Raw genomic sequence first — 21,507 nt, 5'->3', positions numbered from 1 at the left:
GATTTTGAACATAAGGAAGAATATTGTAAGAGAACACTTAGCAGTTCTTGATTAATCTGTTAACCAAGGGGCAGCTAGGTGGCACAGTGGATAAAGCATTGGCCCTGGATTCAGGAGAACCTGAGTTAAAATCCAGCTTCAGACACTTGACACTTACTAGCTGTGTGACCCTGGGCAAGTCACTTAACCCCCATTGCCCCACCAAAACAAACAAACAAACTGTTAACCAGCCCAGATGAGAACTATATCTTGGGTCTTGGGAAAAAAAACAAACAGTAGATTTGATTGTTGAGCCATTGTCAGTGGTATTTGAAAGATCATAGAAAATGGGAGAGCTAGAAAAGTTTGGAAAAGGGTAAATGTCATAATTTTCAATAAAAAGAAGAGACTAGTCTGCAAATTATAGGCCAGTGAACTTGCCTTCAATTCCTGGGAATTTTTTAGAGAGAGAATCATTGACTACAAAGAGCCAGCATTGCTTGATCAAAAAGTCCCAGAAGTCACTAACTTCTTTTCCCCACCTTTTTTGACTGGATTACTGGCCTAGTGGATGAGGAGGAATTCTGGGATGAAGTTTATCTAGATTTTAGCAAAGTTTTTGACAAAGTATCACATAGTCTTCTTGCGAAGAAAATGGAAAAATATGGAATAGAGTCTAGCTTCTTAAACTGTGGGTTGTGACCCCATATTGGAGTCATGCAACTGAATGTGGGGGTTGTGAGAAATTTGTCAACAATAAAAGGTTATGTATACATTTTTTATATACCCACATACCTGGGGTCGTGTAAACATTTCTGAGGCAAAAAGGAGTTGCAAGTGGAAAAAGTTTAAGAAGCCCTGGAACAGACAATCAGGTGGCTTCATAACTGATTATAATGCTGAACTCAAAGACTATTTACCAATGGTTCAGTGGCAACGTGGCAGGTCTCCCACAAAGTAGTCCAATTGTCAATGTTTGGCTTTACTACTAATACTAATCATAATTAACATTTCTATAGAACCTCAATGTTTACAAAACACTTTCTTCACATCAATCCTGTGAGGTATGCAGTAAAGTTATAGTTACCCTTATTTTATAAATGAGGCAACTGAGGTTGAGAAAAGTTAAATGACTTGTTCAGGATCACACTTCTCCCACACATACAATTGAGATTTATCCCCAGATCCAACTTCCTGAGTTCCACATCCTTATTTGAGGCTGGATTTTGAACTCGAGAAGTTGAGTCTTTCTGATTCTAGCCCATGCACTCTATCCAGTGCACCCCCTAGCAGCCCCAGGACAAGTTATTCTGAGTTGGATCTGGGTTTTAGGAAAATATAAACTTAGAAACCATCAGTGTGATGTGGCAGCCAAAAAATCTAATAGTCTTGAGCTGAATTTGGAGGAGCTTCCAGACACAAGGAGGTAATAATCCCACTGTACTTAATTAACCCTTGTGTAGGGTATTTAGTCTTGGGCAGCATTGTTGAAAAAAGACATTCATAAACTGGACAGTGTCCAGAAGAAGGAATTCACAATGGTGAATGGCCGTGAGCTCAAGACATTTGAGAATTAGCTGAAGGAACTTGGAATGTTTAGCCTAGAGAAAAGTCTCCGGTGGAACATGAGAGCTATGTTCAATTATTTAAAGGGCTGTCACTTGGAGGAGTTATTGGGCCTGTTCTCTTTGGTCCAGAGAGCAGAAGTAGGGACAAAAGGTGGAAGTTTCAAAGAGACAAAGGTAGGATTGAAGTCAGGAAAAACTGCATAGCTATTAGAGCTGTCCAAAAGTGCAATGGCTTGCCTTGATAGGTGGTGATTTTTCCCTCCTTGGAATTCTTCATTAAAAGACTGGATGGTCATTTATGGAGTATATTATAGTAGGGATTCCTTCAACTGGGGGACTGGATTAAATGGCCTCAAAGATCCTTCCAACTTTCAACTTCAGTAACTTATCTTATGTCCCCATCAAGAACATCCCTCTACAATGTTCTTGATAGGTGGTCATTTAGCCTCCAGTGATAATGGACTAACTACCTCAAAGGGCAGCCATCTTAGAACAAAACTCATCATTATTACTACTAACAATAATCATAACTAACATGTCTGTAGAACCTCAAAATTTACAAAAGCTTTCTTCACATCATTCCTGTGAGGCATGCAGTAAAGTTATTATTACCCTCATTTTAAAAATGAGACAACTAAGGTTCAAAAAGTGACTTGTACAGAATCACACTTCTTCTTTATACACAAGTGAGATTTATATCTGAGTAACTTGTCTCCATTGTTTCTAATTCTGTCCCCTGGATCAACACTAAGCAAATCTACCTCCTCTTTCATGTGATAGGTGTCCTATACTTGAAGACAACTGAGTATTGTTTAATTCATCCAAATCTTCTCCTTTTTTTAGACTATTCCAACCTGGGACTATTCCTCATCTGACATTGTTTCCAGACTTGTAATGCTTCTGGTTAACTTGCTCTGGAAACTCTAGTTTGACCATGCTCCCTTTAACAGTAACAATAACTAGTAATATCTAATATTTATATTTAACATCTTCATTTTCATATGGTACTTTAAGGTTTAAAAAGCACTTTACAACTATTATCTCATTTTATCTTCTCAATAACCCCGAGGGGTAAATACTATTATTATATCCATCTTACAGATAGGGAAACTGAGGCAGACAGAAGTTTACTAATTTTCTTAGGCTCACACAGCTAGTAAGCATCTGAGGCCAGATTTGAGATCAGATCTTTCTGAGGCCAGGGCCATTGTTTTATCCATGGAGCTACCCATGGTGGTCCAAAGTGGAAACAATAATTTTTAAAATGATTTAAGCAGTGAACAGCAGAATGGACTATCCCTTGCCTGGATCATATACTTCTCTCATTGCAGCCTAAGGTTGCATTTATGGGGCTTTTATCTTTGTTTCTTTATTTTGTTTTGTATTGCTTTTGGCAAGAGTATCAAACAATTATTTTGTATTAACCTTGTATTAACTAACACCCCAGATCTTTTCAATACGAATTCCCAGTCTTTCCATTTAATTCTACAAGCATTTCTTAATCACCTGATATGTACATGGCTCCTTCATCATTTGCTGGGGTTACACTGACAAGTATGAAATGGTCTTTGTCTTTGGGGAGCTTACATTCTCTTCATGGTGGAGGGGTAGGGGAATGTTTACCCTAAACATACAGATAAGTAAATACCAAGTAATCCCAGAGTGAAAGGCTGTGGAAGGGAGAAAAGGAACTACTCAGAGGAATCAGAAAAGATCACCTTGTGCAGTGAATTCCTATTTGGATGCATTTTAATCCCTTATTTATTTCAACCTCAAGTTTCAGAATCTGTCCATCCCCATGAGGAACATTTACTGGCAGACTTTACGTAAAACAGGACTTAGTTAATGCCAAATTAAAATGGTACTTAGGACACTGGAACTGGATGTTGAGGTGGACTTGCCTGAATTCTAATTCCTATCCTTTCTGATATTTGCTGTGTCTCCTTGCTTAATCGCCTCTCCTACCACCTACTCCTTTTCACATGACTTGCTGTCCTCCCTTATATCTATCAGTTCTAATCAATTTTAATAAAATGATATTAAGCACCTACCATGTACAAGATAACTACATGCTAGTAATACAAAAACAAGAAAAAGAAACATCCCCTGTTTTTCTCTATGACTCTCTTTCCTCTTCCATAAAATATAGACTAAATCATGTGTCCCTCAGGAAGCCTACTGCAGTGAATGACTTGATGTTTTATAAAATTCCTTAGGAGAAGCTGCTATACTCAATTCCATTAGAATCAATAAGCATTTATTAATCACCTACTGTATCATGTGTAAGGCACTAGAGATACAAAACAAAAACTGAAACAGTCTCTGCCCTCAGGGAGCTTGCAATCTACTGGGAGTTGGGGAGGGGGGAAGGAAATATATCTACACAGATAAGTCAATGCAAAATATATGGAAAGTAACTCATAGGCACAAAAGTGGGGAGAACATATTGACAACTGGGGAGATTGAAATAGAATGTAGGAGAATAAAAATGAGAAGAATGAAATAGAATGAGCTGGGCCTTGGAAAGAGCTAGGCATTCTAATATAAATGAAGTTACTCCAAAAAGAAAAAGAGGTATCCATTGAATATCAATGTTTATTTTACAATATTCTGCTCCTTGCTGCAGTGTGGCAGATATTCATTAACTAAGTCATCTTTAAAATCGATGGCAAGTCAAGCGTGAAAAATGCCTGTTCTAAATGCGGTGTGACTAGTGAAAATCAAGTGTTGTCAAATGATGTGATGTGTCTATACTTTTGGTGACTATTTGGGTGTTTAGCAGACAATGAGGGTTATGTCTCATATGAAATCTGACCACTCTCATGATTTGACTTCAATGAAGTGCCCATCCCAGATGAGTGTAGTGTAGTCATCTAAAGCTCTATTTGTGGAATGCTATGTGTGCTTCATAAATGTTTACTGATATCTCTACAGTTTTTTTGTGACTATTTGATCTTTTTCCCCCCTTTGGTGTTTGTCCCTGTAGAACTGACCTGCAATTTTCAGTGTAGACAGTGAACCTTAAGCGATCCAAATCATGGAGGCTAACCAGGAATCATCCCTCTTCTTGGTGAAGATTTTGGAGGAGCTAGACACCAAACAGAATACAGTTTCCTACCAGGACCTTTGCAAATCATTGTGTGCTCGATTTGATTTATCTCAGCTAGCCAAGTTGAGAAGTGTGCTGTTTTATACAGCTTGTCTTGATCCAAATTTTCCAGCAACTTTATTCAAAGACAAAATGAGATGCACTGTGAACAATCAGCAATCAAAGAAAATCATGGTGGCTGCAGATATAGTAACAATATTCAACCTGATCCAAATGAATGGGGGTGCGGCAAAGGAAAAATTGCCTGCGGCACGACAGAAAGTTAGGAAGAATGAATCATTTGAATCATGTAGGTCTGACACTGAGATATGCAGTGTGATAGACTGTGTGCCTCCTAATTGCGAGCCAAGAGATAGAGAATTTGACCGGGGCTATTCAGCAAGACGATCATCCAAATGCAGGAAGATGGACTGCAAAGACTGTCAACAGTTTATACCTGCCTCAGAGCCTAACTTTTTGTTGGGAGTTAATAAGGAGACAAAAAGCCGGGCAGCTTCACTTGACAGGCTGCAGGCCCTGGCATCCTACTCCATTGCAAATTCTCAACCGTGTGAAATGCAGAGCACTTATTTTCCCATGAACATTGAGAATGAGTCTATATCAGATCAAGACTCCTTGCCCATGAACCCCGGGATCAAAGAAACCTTCATTTCCAATGAGGAGCCATTTGTGGTGCAGTCCTGTGTGCAGAAGAGAAACATTTTTAAAGAAGATTTTCATAATCTGATCACAGTGTCACCGAGCTTACTGCCTCCTGGCAAGAAAGCAGATGATGTGCTGGGGGAGCCGCAGACCAGAAAAGAAACTCATAAGCCAGCCTTCTTTAATCACAGCTTTGAAATGCCATACAATAGTCAATATTTAAATCCTGTTTACTCTCCCATCCCTGACAAAAGACGGGCAAAGCATGAGAGCTTAGATGATCTCCAAGCTTCCACATATTTCGGACCCACTACAATTCTAGGGGCCCAAGAAGTGAAGAGGTGGTCAGGGAGGCCAAGTAAGCAGACTGCCTGGCCAGCAAAGAGCTGGAGCTTAAACACTGAGGAGGTACCTGACTTTGAAAGGTCTTTTTTCAATAGGAACCCTCCTGATGAGAAACCTCGATATCAGGGTTCAAGCAATCAGCCATCCAATTTTTCAGGCCCAGACAGGCACCAGACATACCTAAATCCAAAAGATCAACAAGCAATTATCCCCACAAGTTATGCAGTAAAACAAAATGTTCACAAGCCTAAAGAGATTCCCTCTCCCATCGACATGGAGAAACATGAACCAATCAAAAAGTTTAAAGACAAAAGCATTAACTGTACCACAGTTCAGATGAGCATTGATAAAACCAGTAGTGTGGGGACTCAAACTGACCAGCACATTCTGGAGCTCAAAAAATGTAAAGATCTGTGTACCTCTGGTCAAGCCAAGTATGGCGAGAGGCATTCAATCAAGCAGTCAGATGAGGACTCAGAAATTGTCAGTGATGACATCAGTGACATTTTCCGGTTTCTGGACGACATGAGCATCTGTGGTTCCACAGGAGTAATACAGTCCTCTTGTTACAACAGCACTGGGTCTTTATCTCAGCTGAATAAATCAGACTGTGACAGCTCACCTGAGCACAACCTAGCCAAAATCGCCAATGGGAGCATTGGCAATAAGATAGACAAGGGGGTCCGATCTGAAAAGGACAATCCTGAAGATGAGTTGAAGACGAGTGTGTGCAAACTAGTACTTAGGATTGGTGAGATAGAAAGAAAACTGGAATCTCTCTCAGGGGTCCGAGAGGAAATCTCCCAAGTTTTAGGCAAATTAAACAGATTGGATCAAAAGATACAGCAGCCTGAGAAAGTCAGTGTCCAAATCGATCTGAATTCCTTAACAAGTGAGGTTCCATCTGATGATAGCACCTCTCCCCGAATATTCCATCCCCACAATGGCTCACATGGAAGCAAGTTGGAAAACAGTCCAGACTGGTGTTGTTCTGATGCTAGTGGAAGCAACAGTGAAAGTCTTCGAGTCAAGGCCTTAAAAAAGAGTCTGTTTACCAGAAGGTCCTCAAGGTCACTGACAGAGGAGAACAGTGCTACTGAGTCCAAAATAGCAAGCATTTCCAATTCTCCCAGAGACTGGAGGGCGATCACTTACACCAATGAGGTTGGCCTCAATGAAGAAGAGATAAAAGACAGAGGGGCCGCAGAAAATAAGGATTGGCACAGAAAATCAAAAGAGGTAATTTCAATTTAAACTCATGTAATCAATATTGTAGAAGAGCATGGACACAAGCTATCAAATATTCTCAGCTTGTCTGAAAGTCCAGCCATTACATGACAAGACATCCCCCCTCCCTTTCTGCCCACTGCATTTCCATATGGATTTAGTCAATCTTCTCTTTGCCGTAGAAAGCTCCTTAAACAGCTCAACAGAATTGAGCTGTTCTTGACTAAGAGGGTCACTCAGTCACAAGGTGTACCTGATGGATTGTGGCAGGCAGAAGATAATTTGATCCCAATGTCACATATGGTTTGGCACTCCAAACTCTGGGCTTATAAATACCAGGTTTGATTTGGGGATATTTTCTATCCTATTCCTATTCTCTTTGGCTCATTTTGTCCGTATCCAGAGTTTCCTCTGGGAATCTCAGTTCCCTTTCTGGATCTCTCCCTGATAAACTCTGGCAAATCTCCCTGAACCCTTTTATATGCCCAGTGCAAAGAGTTGGCTCTGATTCACAATACTCTCAGCCAACTGAATCATCCCCATGCTGAGAAATAATAACAGGTTAGGGGTGGGGTGGAGAAGCAGGATACAGTGGAAAGAACACTAGCTCTGAAGTCAGAAAATCTGGGTTCAGATACTGCCTCTGATGCTATGTGACATTGGGCAAAAACACTTAGCCTTAATCAGTTTGATTTTCCCCATCTGTAAAATGAAAGGGGTTAACTAGATAGTCCCTGAGGTCACTTCTAGCTCTGTGTCTATGATCTTTTGGTCTCTTATGACCTATCTAAAAGGCACAGTCAGGGTCCTTATGTATAATCAAAATCCCAGTGACTTTATCCCTTTGGCTTTATGCAGTTAATCAGTGAAGAAATAGTCACTAAGTCTTAAGAGCTGGGGATATCAAGAAAAACCTACCTATGGCTATTGTGCTCAAGGAGCTTATATTTGAATGGTGGAGACCACATGCAAAAAATGGTGTATGCCAGACCCATACAGCCTAACTGGTTGGAAACCTCAAAAAGAAAGCACTAGAATTAGGGGAGGGGATTAAGGGAGATGGGAAAGCCCTCCTATAGATAGTGAGACTTTAGCTGAGGCTTGAAGGGAGCCAGAAGATAGAGGGAAGGGAACAGAATATTTTCTGATGGTTGTTGGGAAAGAGCTAAGTCATGGCAGATGGTCACAGAATAGACAGCATGTCAAAAGATACCAGAGCCACTAAGGACATGTTTAAATCCTTTTGGCAAAAGTAAGGTTGCTTTTGGGTGCCCCATTCCACCCTTTTCCCACTCCACCTCAAAAAAATGTTAAATAAAGTGAAAACCTGTTAATGTCCTGTGAACAGTTTGGGACTTCAGTTATTGATGGTTCATTGGGTTTCATATGGGACACTTTATAGCAAGCTTCTTAAATCATTTTCCCTCCTAAAGTCCCCATATGTGAAACTACCAAGGTTCAAATTCCTCTTGTTTCTCCTCTCTTAAGAACAAAGATTTATTCATAAAGTCCCACTAACCTTTTAGTCAAGATTCATTCTCATAGAGTCGTTCTCTAATGACATTTTATTTGTTTATTTATTTTTTTGGTGAGGTAATTGGGGTTAAGTGACTTGCCCAGGGTCATACAGCTAGTAAGTGTCAAATGTCTGAGGCCGAATTTGAACTCAGGTCCTCCTGACTCCAGGGCTGGTGCTCTATCCACTGCGCTACCTAGCTGCCCCATGACATTCATTTTAGATACAGTATAGGGAACTTCTCCAGTTGAAGCTTGAAGTCTGATGCACTTTCTTTCAAAAGGCCAGATAGCAGTATCTTCACATGTATGGATGAGAGGTTATTGCTCACTGATAGGGAAGCAGTGGTGATTAAACTGAGAAAAAATGGAAGGATACTTATTGAAAGTAGAAACCATGGAATTTTGAAAGGAAGAACAAGAAACACTGGGAATTTGTGAAATGGCCCCAAAGAGAGAAGGAGAACATTTGGATTAGGCAGTGTTGTAAAGGGCCAAAAGAGAATATAAAAAAATATCCATGTCATTAGAATGGAGTACAATTCCAGTGGAACTTTTGAAAACTTCAGTGGAAGAGATGAGTGCATATAAGTTCTTACAAGTTTCGAGATTACAAGAAAAAGAAAAAAGATTGAAGCAGCATAGTGTTTTAGAAAGAGTATTGTAGTTAGAATCAGAGAACTTTCAAATCTTGACTTTGCTGCTAACTACATGTGTGTTCTTGGGTAGTCACCAATAAGTATTTATCGAGGGCCTGCCATGGACCAATTATTGTGCTAGATGTTGGGAATACAAATATAAAAAGCCAGATATCCCATGCCCTTTAAAGAGCTTACATTCTTTTTATTTTTGTATTTTAATAAGATTTTCTTGGAACCTTTTATTTTTAAATCATATAGATTTTCACTGAACCTCTCCTCCTCCTCCCAAAGATACATCTCTTAACATTGTATAGCTTACAGCATTGATTTTTTTTAAAAAGAAGAGAATATTCAGCAAAACTATTCAACACATTGCAAAAATCTTGCTGGTATATATAGTGTTGTATACCTGTAGTCTCTGACCTCTACAAAAGAGGAGAAGTTTACATTCTAATGGAGATAAACAACACGTACCTGGAGTGGTAGCCAGTGACAGATGTTTTAGTCTGGAAAGTCACAGGGGTGGAGAGTGAAGCCACAGAGTAATAACATATACTTGCCAAGAATGATAATATGAATTTGACTTCTGTTTCCAGAGCAAGAGATGGAAAGTGGGGATGGGGTGAAAGTGGGGAAATATCTAGCCACCTGGCTACAGATAGTGAACTCTTTACAAATCAGGAATTGAGTAGCCCAGGGTGGAAGCTGGGGTGCTTCTGGGGAGGAAGAGAAGGAGGGGGAGAAGGAGGAGGAGGAAGAAGAGGAGGAGGAGGGTAAATCACAGCAGATCAGCAGGAAGATAGTCATTACAACATGGAATTTCTGGAAGCTGACGACTCTGAGATGGCTATTAAGTGGCAGAACCAAATGTTCTGATCCAAGGCCAGTTCTACTCTTTCCATGACAGTGGCATAATCAAACTCCTCAATCTCCCATTCTAACCCCCTTTACTGTCTCTGTCTCTCTCCCCTACTCTCTCCCTTTTCCTCCCTCATCCCCCTCTCTTTCCCTCCACCTCTCTTTTTGTATGTAAATAGAGAGATAATATCATTTATTGTGTAAATATATACATATGAATCTAGTTAGACATGGAAAGACAAGCATATCCCTGTCTATTTAAACATTTTTCCCAGAACCTTGCTATATTAAAGTTTACTATAATGTGGGGCTTGGTATAGGTAACAAAAATCACCATCCAAAAGGAGGTAGGAATTGAAAATAGCAGAAAACCTTGTTACCAAATGATCTCACCTGGAAATGACATCATCCATAGGCATGAACCCCAATGATGGTATTACAGCAAGAGCCCATTCTTTAAAGATGATGTCACACAGCACTGCATTACAAATTTCTCCAAAGAGAGAATAACTAGTAAGCAGGAGAACCACCATAGGTTTCCAGACTTTTCATCTCAGTCTTTCAGTAATGTTTCCTTGAAAATTTTATGAAATAAGCACATGCAGTTGTGTTATTGTTGTTTTTGTGTTTTCCAGAGTAGTGTTGTTGTTCTGGTGGTGGTGGTGGTTGCTGTTCCTTTTCTCCCTCTGGGGTTGTAGGGGAGGGCATGCTGGTTAAAGTAGCTTCAATCTTGAAAAGCAAAGCTGTATCCCCTGAAAGCAGTGCATCCAACTCCCTTGAAATCATCTGGGTTTTTTCCCCCCGGGAATTCTTTTGTACCACATTGCAGGCAGACAGACAATATGAAATTCCTCAGCCCCACCGACTAGCTAAGCAGCCAAAAGATGGCTTCTTGGTGGAACAAGTCTTCAGTCCTCACCCCTACCCTGCGTCACTCAAGTCACACATGAAAAGCAACCCAATGTACACAGACATGAGGCTGACCGAAATGGCCGAAGTAAAACGAGTCCAGCCTTCTTGGACCATAGAAGAATACACAAGGAACTCTGGGGAAAAGGGGAAGCTGACAGCCCTGGATCTCCAGGTGAGTGTTGTGCCTATTTTGCAAGAATCACCCCTTCCACATACCCAAAGGGTCCCTAGCTAGACTTTGTAGTTGAGAATACCCTCAGGGCTCCTGCAGTAAGTCACTGCCCTTTCAGCCTACCCTGAGGACTTGGATAGGACCCTGATCCACAACCATGTATTTCTAAACTTGCCCAAGTCATAGAAAGAGAGAGGGGGAAAATTATATATAAAAATTAAGTGTATTCAACCATGAGAGTGATTGTTTGACATTTGCTTAGATCAGGATTTGTTTAAAATTCCAGCATAAGCCATGTCAAATACAGTATCTGTAATATTTGGTCTCAAACCTCAAGACAAACTGTTTAATGAAATACAAGCTGATTTCTCCTTCCATATGTAGAACGTGGGATAAACATATTTTTGGGATCCAACATATGGATTGTGTCTCCATATGGAGCAGTTTCGAGGTAAGAGTCACCACCAGAAACTCTTTGTGTGCGGTCATAACTTAAGAGGCATGTTTTCCATGTACTTACAGAGCCAGTTTTCATTTTGGTGGGCACCTTTCTTGGCACCTCCAGTTAGTTTCACTCACTCCCCAATTGTCTTCTCTAACACATCACTGCAGGAGCAAAGGCGCAGCTATGCCCTCAAAGTGCGGGATAGGCCGTGGAGCCAACGGGGCTTCATCCACAGGGAAGTGAATGAATGTCCCTGTTTAGTTGCAGACACTGGAATGGAAGCAACAAAGGCTCGCACTGGGTTTTAGAGACCCAGCCTTTAAGGTTGGTTTCATAAGGCCCACATAAAATAAGGGGAATCTAAAATGAAAAGGTTGAAATGTGTTGGGAAGTAAAACTAAGAGGGTTGATCCATTCACTCGCTAAACATTTGTTAAGCATCTCCTTTGTGTAAGGTAAAAAGCAGCACAGTGTAGGGAAAGAAGATTGGCCTTTAACCTAAAACCTGGGTACAATTCCTGCCTACTAGCTCTATGATGGGGGAAGTCACTTAACCCCTCTGAGCCTCAGGCAACTCTCTAAGACTAGGCATTAGAGAGGAGGTGTCAGTCTGCATCAGTGATGAGCATTTCCACACCAGGAGGTTTCAAGATTCATGAAATTTGAGGTCCAGTGCAGAACAAACATAACATTGGTATTATTTTAGGTAATAAGGAATATACAAAAAGCAATCGGCTACAGTTCTTGCCCATTGCAAGTTTATGGGTCAGCTCAAGCTTCATGTGTTTTCCCCATAATGTAGGGGGTAGTAATGCTAACTTTAAATATTAAGTTATTTAAAGAACTTGTGTGTATTTTTTAAAAAATATTAAGTTCAGAACTTATGGGTTTTTAAAAAATATTAAGTAGAGAAGTAGAGAAGTAAGGGCAGGGATCATGTCTCAATTATCGTTGATATTCCATCTCATCTCTCCCCTTCCCAATCAGTGATTCATTCAATGTTCTGTATACAGTAGGTACTTAATAAATGTTTGTTGTTTTCCTGAGGTAGCTTATGAGTAAGAATCAGATGATATCCTAAAATTGACCTTTCTATATTAAACCAGAAATATTTCCAAAGTTCTTTTTCTTGTCTGAGTACTGTGCAGTTTTATATTTAGTATCACTTCTATGTATATCATGTCCCATGCATGTATGTCACAGCACATCATCTTATTAGTTGATCCTTCATGCATGCATGCTAAGTTTTTGGACTAGATAAGAATGCCATTATTTCTTTGGAAAGTTTCTTATATACTTTAGGATCCTGGAAGGCCTTTTGGCACAGTGTTAGTCTGAACCTTCCGCTAATGCAAGGAAGCTGGGTTCTGATTCTGGCTATAGCATAGAAGGGGATGAACCACCAATATGTGGTTGACAAGATGCTTTACATACACCATTTCATTTGGTCTTCAAATCAGCACTGAGGTAAAGAGATCAAGTTTTTATTCCCATTTTATAGATGAGGAGACTCTAAATCTAGCTATCTCCACCTCATTAGCATAATGTGCCAAGGTGATGTTGGTGGTGATACTTTATTAGCATGTGGGCCAGACAGCAAAGTAAATAAAGCTTTGTAGGCTTGCAACTACATAAAAGGTTAGAATAAAAGCTCACTACCATATAGTGCCCACTTCTTTGTGGATACCAAGGTGTAGACCCTGCTTTTATTTGTCATGTTTAAGCATCAGCTGAGTTATTCTTGCCCGTATCATTTGAAACACTTTTTATTATATATGTGTGTTGTGTGCACTTCTATCTTGTAGTTATCTGAGGAACGGATCTTACCTCTCCTTCTTAGCATATGTGTATTTTGGCATGGGTCTTCTAGGTCTTAAATTTTTTCCACTCATGACCCCTTTTCACCCAAGAAATTTTTATGTGACCCTGGACATTTATTACAATATTTTAAATGATCCCACATTCAGTTATGTGACCCCATATGGGATCAGGACCCACAGTTTAAGCTTCCTTCTAGGGTTTATCCCTTAACCCTAAAAAGTGATTCCCCAAAGGGAATTTCAGTGTATTTGAAAGTGAGTATCAGGGAGATGTTTAATCAGGTAGTGTCCTTCATGTCTTAACAGAAGTAGAGGCTAGACTCCATTATATCTGTAGCTCTCTCTTTCTCTTTATGCTTTACAATATAGAAAGAAAAAAACAACTAAATAGTTTAATACAGCCCTTCTTATATATCCTATGAAAATAAAGTCAGGTGGCATTGAAATCGAATTCTAGTTAACCAACAATGAAACGCATCCATGACTAAAGATACAGAATTGCAGGATTTAAAAATGGAAGTCATGAAATTTCACCCCCAATTTAGAGATGAAAAAATAGAAGTACAGAGCAGGTAAGTGACCTTCTAGCTCTTAAGTTCCTGAGGTGAGGTTCAAGTCCAATTCCTCAGTTCCTCTGAATCTAAATCCAATGTGCTCTTTTTCCTGTATCATGCTCTTTTCCAGCACTCATGATGTTCATGTCACCAAATCTTTCCATTTTCATTTTCTTCCTACAATTTCCATGCAAAAGTATAGATTCCCTACATGTTTCAACATGGGTTTTCATAGGTAAAGAATCATAGGCCCATGTAAAAGATAGATGATGCACATTTGCCAGCAGGAATGACACATGCTACTGACACCTCCATATCTGTTGGCCTCCTTGGAGAGTAGAAAAGTCCCAGCAGCGTGTTTCTGACACAATTTGGATTTTCCCATCTTCCATTTTTTCAGGCACCTGATTCTGAAGATCTAAATGTTTGAGTCACCACCTAGCCAATACTGATGATAATTTTCCATTAGTCAAGACTTCCATTTAGGGTCAGGTTGCTTATTAAGTCTAGGATGGGACAGTGTTGATTTCTTCCTTCACCACAGCCCCATTTTCAGATTTTCTGAGCAATGTGGATCTGCTATCTTCTAGACATAAGATATATAGATGGGCCAGTTTTGATAGCTTTGTGGTAAGGAAGTTAGATTTCAGCCCAGCCTGCCTTGGATGGAAAGACAGAGGGGATATAAAATGGGAATAATAGGTCCATAGTTCTCAATGACATCTTTTGTGTTGTATGTTAGCCAAGCTACTGGCACTCACTGGGGGACTAGGGGGAGTCATTTGGGAAAATTATTTTTCTGGATAATACAACACTGATTTCCAAGGACTGTTGAAAGATGGTCATTGAGAAGCATCATGTTACAGATTAAAATTATTTTTGCTCCTGCAGGAATGTGTGGGACTTTAATATGCCTCTGTTCTTGATCAGAAAAAAACCCACAATGGCCATGATAGTATTTCCTTTCAAATATTGGAACAAACAACTCCCACCAGCCCCAACAAATGGAAATTTTGGTTTCTGGGCTTTAGTTGAATGTCAATTAAAGGTGCAAAAGATTGCTGCTTCTATTTAGCTTTCATATGTCATAGAACCATTTTCATGAAACAAGGAAACTGCCTTACTGTGTGTCAGAATCCTTCATGGTTCAGAATATCCATGTAAAGTGAAATGCATAGGCAAAAACCAAAATGAGACGCCTCCTTAAGAAAGTTCACCAATCTCAATGAAGCCAAGAGACGTGATGCTATTGATACTTCCTGTTGGGGGAAGATAAAAGGAATTTTTAATCATAACTAAGACCAGACTAGAAAGGAAAATTCATAGAGTAACCTGAGGATGTAGGATTTTTCTAAAGAATCACCCAAATGAATGGTATTGCCATGATTTTACAGTTGCATTCAGGTCTGCCTATGCAAATGTATGATGAAGTCAAGAGTTTTGAAGTATCACAAGACTTAGGTTCTCTGGTCCTGGCTATGCCAGTAACTTTCTGTAGGATGTTTACTTGATGAGCCTGTTGGCTCACTAGTAAAATGAGAATTTTTTTTTTAATTTTTTTTTTTGTGGGGCAATGAGGGTTAAGTGACTTGCCCAAGGTCACACAGCTAGTAAGTGTCAAGTGTCTGAGACTGGATTTGAACTCAGGTCCTCCTGAATCCAAGGCCAGTGCTTTATCCACTGCGCCACCTAGCTGCCCCCTAAAATGAGAATTTGAGACTACACGATCTCAGGTGCCTTTTAGCTCTAAGATCCTAGGATTCACTAGAATTGTTTTGTTATTTTGTTGTTGTTGTTCCAGCATTTTGCAAGGAGGGGCTTTTGATTTTCAAGAGAAATGTTTCCTAATAGTTCACAATGGCACGATTCTTTCTTGTGATGATTTTAATTATAGACTTGCCTGTTGGCCCAAAGACTATTTTCCTGTTTCTACTCAGTACTTCCATTGGGCATACTCCTGATGTGAAATCCTTCCCCAGTGTATTATATTGGTGGTAACTGCAGGTGTAGATGGATTTCTGATCAAATATACATAGTCGGTTTGCCCTTCATAACATTTCACTTGCTAGTAAAGATATGGCCAATGTGTTCTCATGTTTCAAAAACTTCATGGCATTTGTGGTGGAGGAAAAGGGGGTACTCTATGAGATTGTAGTGAATGGATGGAAGAATTTGCTTTCTAACTGGGTGGCTGAGGGAGGGTGCAATGTTAATATGCTTAATGTCAGTAGCAGCTAGTGGTAAAACTAACATTAAAAGCACCAAGACTGACAAATGTCAACATGCTTTGTTTTGCTTTTTAAACAATTCCAAGTATTCATGAGTTTTTTGTTTGTTTTTTGTCCCTTTCACTTTTAGACTCAAGAATCTTTAAACCCAAATAATTTAGAATACTGGATGGAAGATATATATACTCCAGGCTATGATTCATTATTAAAACGTAAAGAGGCCGAGTTCCGAAGAGCAAAGGTCTGCAAAATCGCTGCCTTGATTGCGGCAGCTGCTTGCACAGTCATCTTGGTCATTGTAGTGCCCATTTGTACAATGAAGTCATGATTCCATAAAGAGGACCAGGGAAATTGGACTGTCTACTGTATATAATTCCAGATCTCTCCTCCTGTATTTTCACATCTTGTGGCAACATAGTAACAATTTGTTGGAATGAAAGTGATATCATGGTGGTTCTCCGGCAAATGATGAAGATAATTTTCAAGAAAGTCTACTTTTAGAAAGAAATATACCTATTCAAGTCAACTCACTAAAAATTTTTATGCATTTTAGAAGTGCAATATTTTTCCTACCAAAACAATGCAACATTTTATCAGTAAAATTAATTCAATTCCAAGCAAAAAAGGGGGAAAGAAAAAAAAAGTATACATTTGCCTCTTGTGACATTTTTTATGTGGGTGAGCAGTGGCAATTGTGTTATAATGAAGAAATTTGATATATGTCTCCTTGGTGAGGCCAGGAGATATTACAATGTAAAGAAATATAGATGTATTGTATTTTTACTTAGTCATATGTCCATTGATTATCCAATAGAAGCAGGTTGTATATCCATGAAAGGACTTTATTTCCATGTTGAAATTCTTAAAGGGCTCTTGATTATTCATTCTTGCCCTTCTGCCTTCATTACCATCCATGTGCAAATTCTTTTCCACTTGGCAGATATCCACTTTATTAGGTTGTGCACCCTTCTTGCTTCTGCTCATTATTGATTTGTGAGAAGGGAGAATGGGTCAGTCCAATCAGGGTCTGGCAGCAAAATTCACCCTGGAAACTTACTCAACCAAAGCATTGAGCATTGTTGACTTACACCTCTTCCCAAAATGTGTGCACACACACGCACGCCCACACACACACACACACACACACACACACACACAAATTATGTTTGATAGCATCTAAAATGATTTAATTACTTTCATTTTTTAACGTATCATTTGAAAATCACGGATACCAAAAGATGAAATTCCTTTCTTTGCAGGGGTGATGAGCATTGGTCTTTATAGCACTCCTATTTAGACCCCTGACATTATTTTCCTTACCAATGTAATTTAGAGAGATCAGAACAACTATTTCTGCCTCACAGGATAAAGATAACAGTTTACTTCTTTTATTTTCACGGCATAATATTATGAATATCGGTGATTTCAAACTGCTTTCACACTGTTTTCAAAGCTTTCCTAACAGTATAATTCCCAAACTAGGTACTGAGGTGTTTCCTTTCCCCTCTTCCTCTACTAATTTCTGGATACATGATTAGAGTGCATTGTATTTTCTGATAATTTGCTTGAGAAATATTATAACTTTAGAATGATATGAAAGTTCCCATCAGTATTGCACATGTTATAATTTGGTGAACAATTTAACAATCTTACTGAAACAACCTTTCTAAAAATCTGATTTCAATCTGTATAGGTTAAAGGAAAACAAAGACTGACAGAAATTTGGGGGTTTTTTAATGGTTCTTTCCAGTCACAATGGATTCTTAAAATATTTTTGTGGGGGGATTGCCTATTTTTGTACCAATAGGAACCTAAACCCTCATCTTATAAAAACTCCCAAGTAATTACATTTAATTTCATGTGTATAATTGCATATCTTGGATATGCCTTACATACGGTAGGAAGGTACTCAGTAAATATTAAATCAATCTATTACCACATTAGTAGTGGCTAATTTAATAGATGGTTGAACTTTAGTTTAAGAAATACCCATGTTAACTCTGTTTGCAAAGTCATAGTCCATGAGCTTTCAGTTTGAATATTGAAATCTTCCTTTATGAAGATAAGGATTTATGTATTGAAACTGAAAAGACAGAAGTTCTGCCTATAGATAGAAATTGCCTGTTTTTTTAAATACCAGCACCAGTGTCTGAGAGTTAGGGTATTTTAGTCTGAGCTGCAAACAATGAACACTTTTGTCCCTCTCCAACCAAGGAGATGACTGTATTAGCTCCCATTGAGCTACAGAAATGGAAATGAACCATCCAATGTGATTCCCCAGCCCCTTCTCACTCATTATTTAGCCTCAGTCCCACAAGTCTCTCCTTCCAAAATGAAGCCAGCATGGAGACAAGAATAGACAGCAGCCTGCATTCTTGTTCTATGGCTTCCAAATGAGTAGAAAAGGTTATACATATCTGCCAAGGCCATTTTTATCTCTCCTGAGCCAAGTGTAAAATCAACAGGAAAGATGCCATCACTTCTTTCTAGAAACTCAGCTATTTTTGCCCCTTCTTTTGGGGTTGCCTGAAACCTATATGCACAGAGCAATGTGGCTATATCTCATACTTAGAGGCATAAGAGCCTGTGAGAACATGTGCCTTCTCATGTGTGTTTGCCATGAGAAAAGTTAGAGAAAACTAAACTGATTATTTACTCCCAATACAACCTCTGAAAATGAATGCAGTCTCATTGATAAAAAAAAATAGGAAATTCAATATCTGCTAGTTCCCTTATCATAGATTTAGAACTAAAAGGGGACCATAGGAACCATCTTTACCTTCATTTTGCCAATGAGGAAAATGAGATCTGGAGAAGATAGATCTGAGTTGTTCGAGGTCACTTAGTAAATTTCAGAGCTCAGATTTGAATCCAGGTTCTCTAACTCCAAATTCAGCACATTTCTGACTGATTCACATCATAGGAGTAAGTGGTGGGGAAGAATCATAAGGATGAGAAGGGTTTCCATTATGCACAGAGCCCTTTGGGGTCATATAAGATCAACCTGACAAATATCACCAAAGCACATGTTCTTTTGTCAGGAAGTCATAGGGCAAAAGGCCCATGCTAATCTTAATGACTATGAAGAAAAGAGTCCAGTATCTGTAAACACTGAGTTCTAGAAACTTGGACTATGGAGAAGATGAGGGAGGAGATCAGCTCTTGTCTCTCCTCAGACACAAAGCTTTCTCCCAGCACCACATTTCTTGGCTTGTGAGCTCTCCCAAGTTCTCCTGCATTCCTTCATTTACAGGGGAGTGAGGCCAGGACTCCTTAGTCCTGTGAAACATTGCTGAAGCCCACCAAGAATCTCTGAACTGGGATGCTCCTCTGGGTGGCTATTCAGCAAGTTGCTGTGGTGTTCCATGTCTCCTTCACCATCTCCACATAGCAGGCACTGTACTCTCTGACATTTTTCTAATTGATACAGTTAGTTCACTGTGCCTGAGGATTGATAGCCTCAAAACAAAATTTGTGTGACTCCAACCTCTCTCAACATTGGGTCACCTTTCTTGGATGTGTGTTGTGTTTTAAATAAATATTCAGATGCAATTGTATGAGAAATATATGCTAAAATCAGTTATTCTTAGCCAATGACTAAATCCATAACCATTTTATCTTTCTTTGTAGATCTGTTTGATTTCAACTGGGTTTTTTTTTTTGAGCACAGCCTTGCAGATAAGCAAAAAAAATTATCAACTCACAACTTTAAAATATTCTTTTTGTCCTCCTTACCTACACTCTCCTCTTTTTAGACTACACAGTCTGTGTAACAGAGTGTAATAAACAAAACAGGCATCCTTCCCTACTAGCTGGTCATAAATTATTAGTAGTTCAGGGCATGCAGCTATATGACTTTCTGCAAGGCTAGTTTAATAGACGTGCTTCAATTCTTAACCTACATGTTTCATGGCTTACCTGTAGCAGACTCCAACAAGCAAGAATTCTGTTAAGTGGTGCAATAACTCATGAATATGTTGGAGTCCTACATTTGACACATAGTAGGTTCATTGTGGACAAAACCAACCTACAAAAATATCGTGGTCAATCTTGTGAACTAATTACCAAACCAGTATATACTGTATATTGTATTATGGAAACTTGTATAAAAAGAAAAAGATATTGGTAATCTTTGGTGTGATTGTAAAAATGTGTATTAGACAATATTTAATATTTAAGTAATAATGAAAATTGCAAAGAACTGTTTTTTCTTATGCCTTATAAACAAACTGATATGTAAAGAATAAAATGAACTTAAAAGAATAAGGACTATTAAGGAATGTACATCCTTTGGGAGGCAAGGATTGTGTCTTTTCTATGTTCTATACAGCACTAGACACACTCAGTGCTTAATAAATGTTATATAATATCAATAACTGGGCACCTTTTTAGATCTTTTTCTTTCCAAACAGTGAGCATAAAATTTCACTAATATACAATGGTTGGTTTGAAGTTATCATGTAAAATTTGCCTCTCCAAATAAAATAGCAAATAAACTTGAAAATTATGAACATTTTCCAGCGAGGTATTAATACACATATTTTTTATTCTTTTGAACTTTCTTTTTTCCTGGGAAAGCAAGATATTATCTTTGTTAGATAAATAAGTAACATTTATGGTTTTGTCAGAGATCTGGCCAAAACTCATGCTTCTGAAATAATGAGAAACATGATAAAAAGAGAAATAATAATACTTTTGCCTTGAATTTCCAAGGTGTTACTGAACAGCTTAAACCATTAAAGAAAAGTTATTGTTTTGCAAATTAGCCTTTGCACCTCATAAAAGGCAGGTAACATTTTGTCATATGGACATGTGAGTAATAATCTTAAAAATCCCAGTATAATTTGCAGAAATCCAATACAAAGGCATAAGCAAACTTCTTGGTTTTGTAGGAAATTTGCATGAATTCAGACCTCACCAATGCAGAATTACTTTAATTTGGACATTTGCTAAGAACATAGATATAAAGGTAAAAGGAAGAAAATAAATGCATGAACAAGATTGCAAGAAAGGTGCTTACCCTATATTTTCTATCAATGATTTCGTTGACGTAGATAGTGTCTGATATGGAAACTCTCTTTACTGGTACAGATGGGAAGCTGAAATTCATCTGTAATTTAGTTTGGTGGAGTTTCCTAGAAGCACTGAGAAGGTATGTGACTAGCTCAAGGTCCAATTGCCTATTATTCTCCACATAGTCTACATCCCAGCATACCTGATCTGTTTTCTATTCCTTATATATAAGAGGTTACCTCCCATCTCCATGCTTTTCACACTCGTGTCTGTATATCTGGAATGCACTCTTTCCTCACTTCTATATCACAGAATTCCTAGTTTCCTTCAAAGCTCAAATCAAGTGTCACCTGCTACAGAAAATTTATTCTTATACCCACACCTGCCAATTTTTCTTCCCTCAAAAAATTATCTTGTCTGTATTTTTGCACTTGATTTTTTATTTACATTGTGTTTCCTGAGATAGAATGCCAGCTTCT

At 38.8% G+C, this 21,507-nt stretch overlaps 1 protein-coding gene across 3 annotated transcripts; it reads left to right on the top strand.

The window, feature by feature from the left end:
* The first annotated feature begins 4,538 nt into the window (after positions 1-4,538).
* On the top strand, positions 4,539-17,422 carry MINAR1 (membrane integral NOTCH2 associated receptor 1). 3 transcript variants are annotated; one of them, XR_006355043.1, is made up of 4 exons: positions 4,539-6,882; positions 10,714-10,968; positions 11,353-11,419; positions 16,146-16,262. XR_006355043.1 is itself a non-coding variant. In XM_043989393.1 (4 exons), the coding sequence occupies exons 1-3, from the start codon at positions 4,585-4,587 to the stop codon at positions 11,719-11,721; spliced, it is 2,694 nt and encodes an 897-aa protein (XP_043845328.1). In that variant the 5' UTR covers positions 4,539-4,584; the 3' UTR covers positions 11,722-11,737; positions 16,146-16,257. The 3 variants fall into 3 exon arrangements, 2 of the variants coding, with proteins under 2 accessions (XP_043845328.1, XP_043845326.1); XM_043989393.1 differs by lacking the exon at positions 11,353-11,419 and adding an exon at positions 11,581-11,737 and having other exon boundaries at positions 16,146-16,257; XM_043989391.1 differs by lacking the exon at positions 11,353-11,419 and having other exon boundaries at positions 16,146-17,422.
* The last annotated feature ends 4,085 nt before the right edge of the window (positions 17,423-21,507 follow it).

The sequence above is a fragment of the Dromiciops gliroides genome, chromosome 2 (genome assembly GCF_019393635.1).
Source record: "Dromiciops gliroides isolate mDroGli1 chromosome 2, mDroGli1.pri, whole genome shotgun sequence".
Taxonomy (NCBI): domain Eukaryota; kingdom Metazoa; phylum Chordata; class Mammalia; order Microbiotheria; family Microbiotheriidae; genus Dromiciops; species Dromiciops gliroides.
The sequence above is the reverse complement of the archived record's forward strand: the minus strand, read 5'-3'. Positions and strand labels throughout refer to the sequence as shown.

Bases quoted from the DNA above. Each gene is read 5' to 3' on its own strand.
- MINAR1 (XM_043989391.1), top strand. From the start codon at position 4,585: ATGGAGGCTAACCAGGAATCATCCCTCTTCTTGGTGAAGATTTTGGAG. The intron at 6,883-10,713 runs GTAATTTCAATT...ACCACATTGCAG, and splicing joins GGCACAGAAAATCAAAAGAG to GCAGACAGACAATATGAAAT. The intron at 10,969-16,145 runs GTGAGTGTTGTG...TTTCACTTTTAG, and splicing joins TGACAGCCCTGGATCTCCAG to ACTCAAGAATCTTTAAACCC.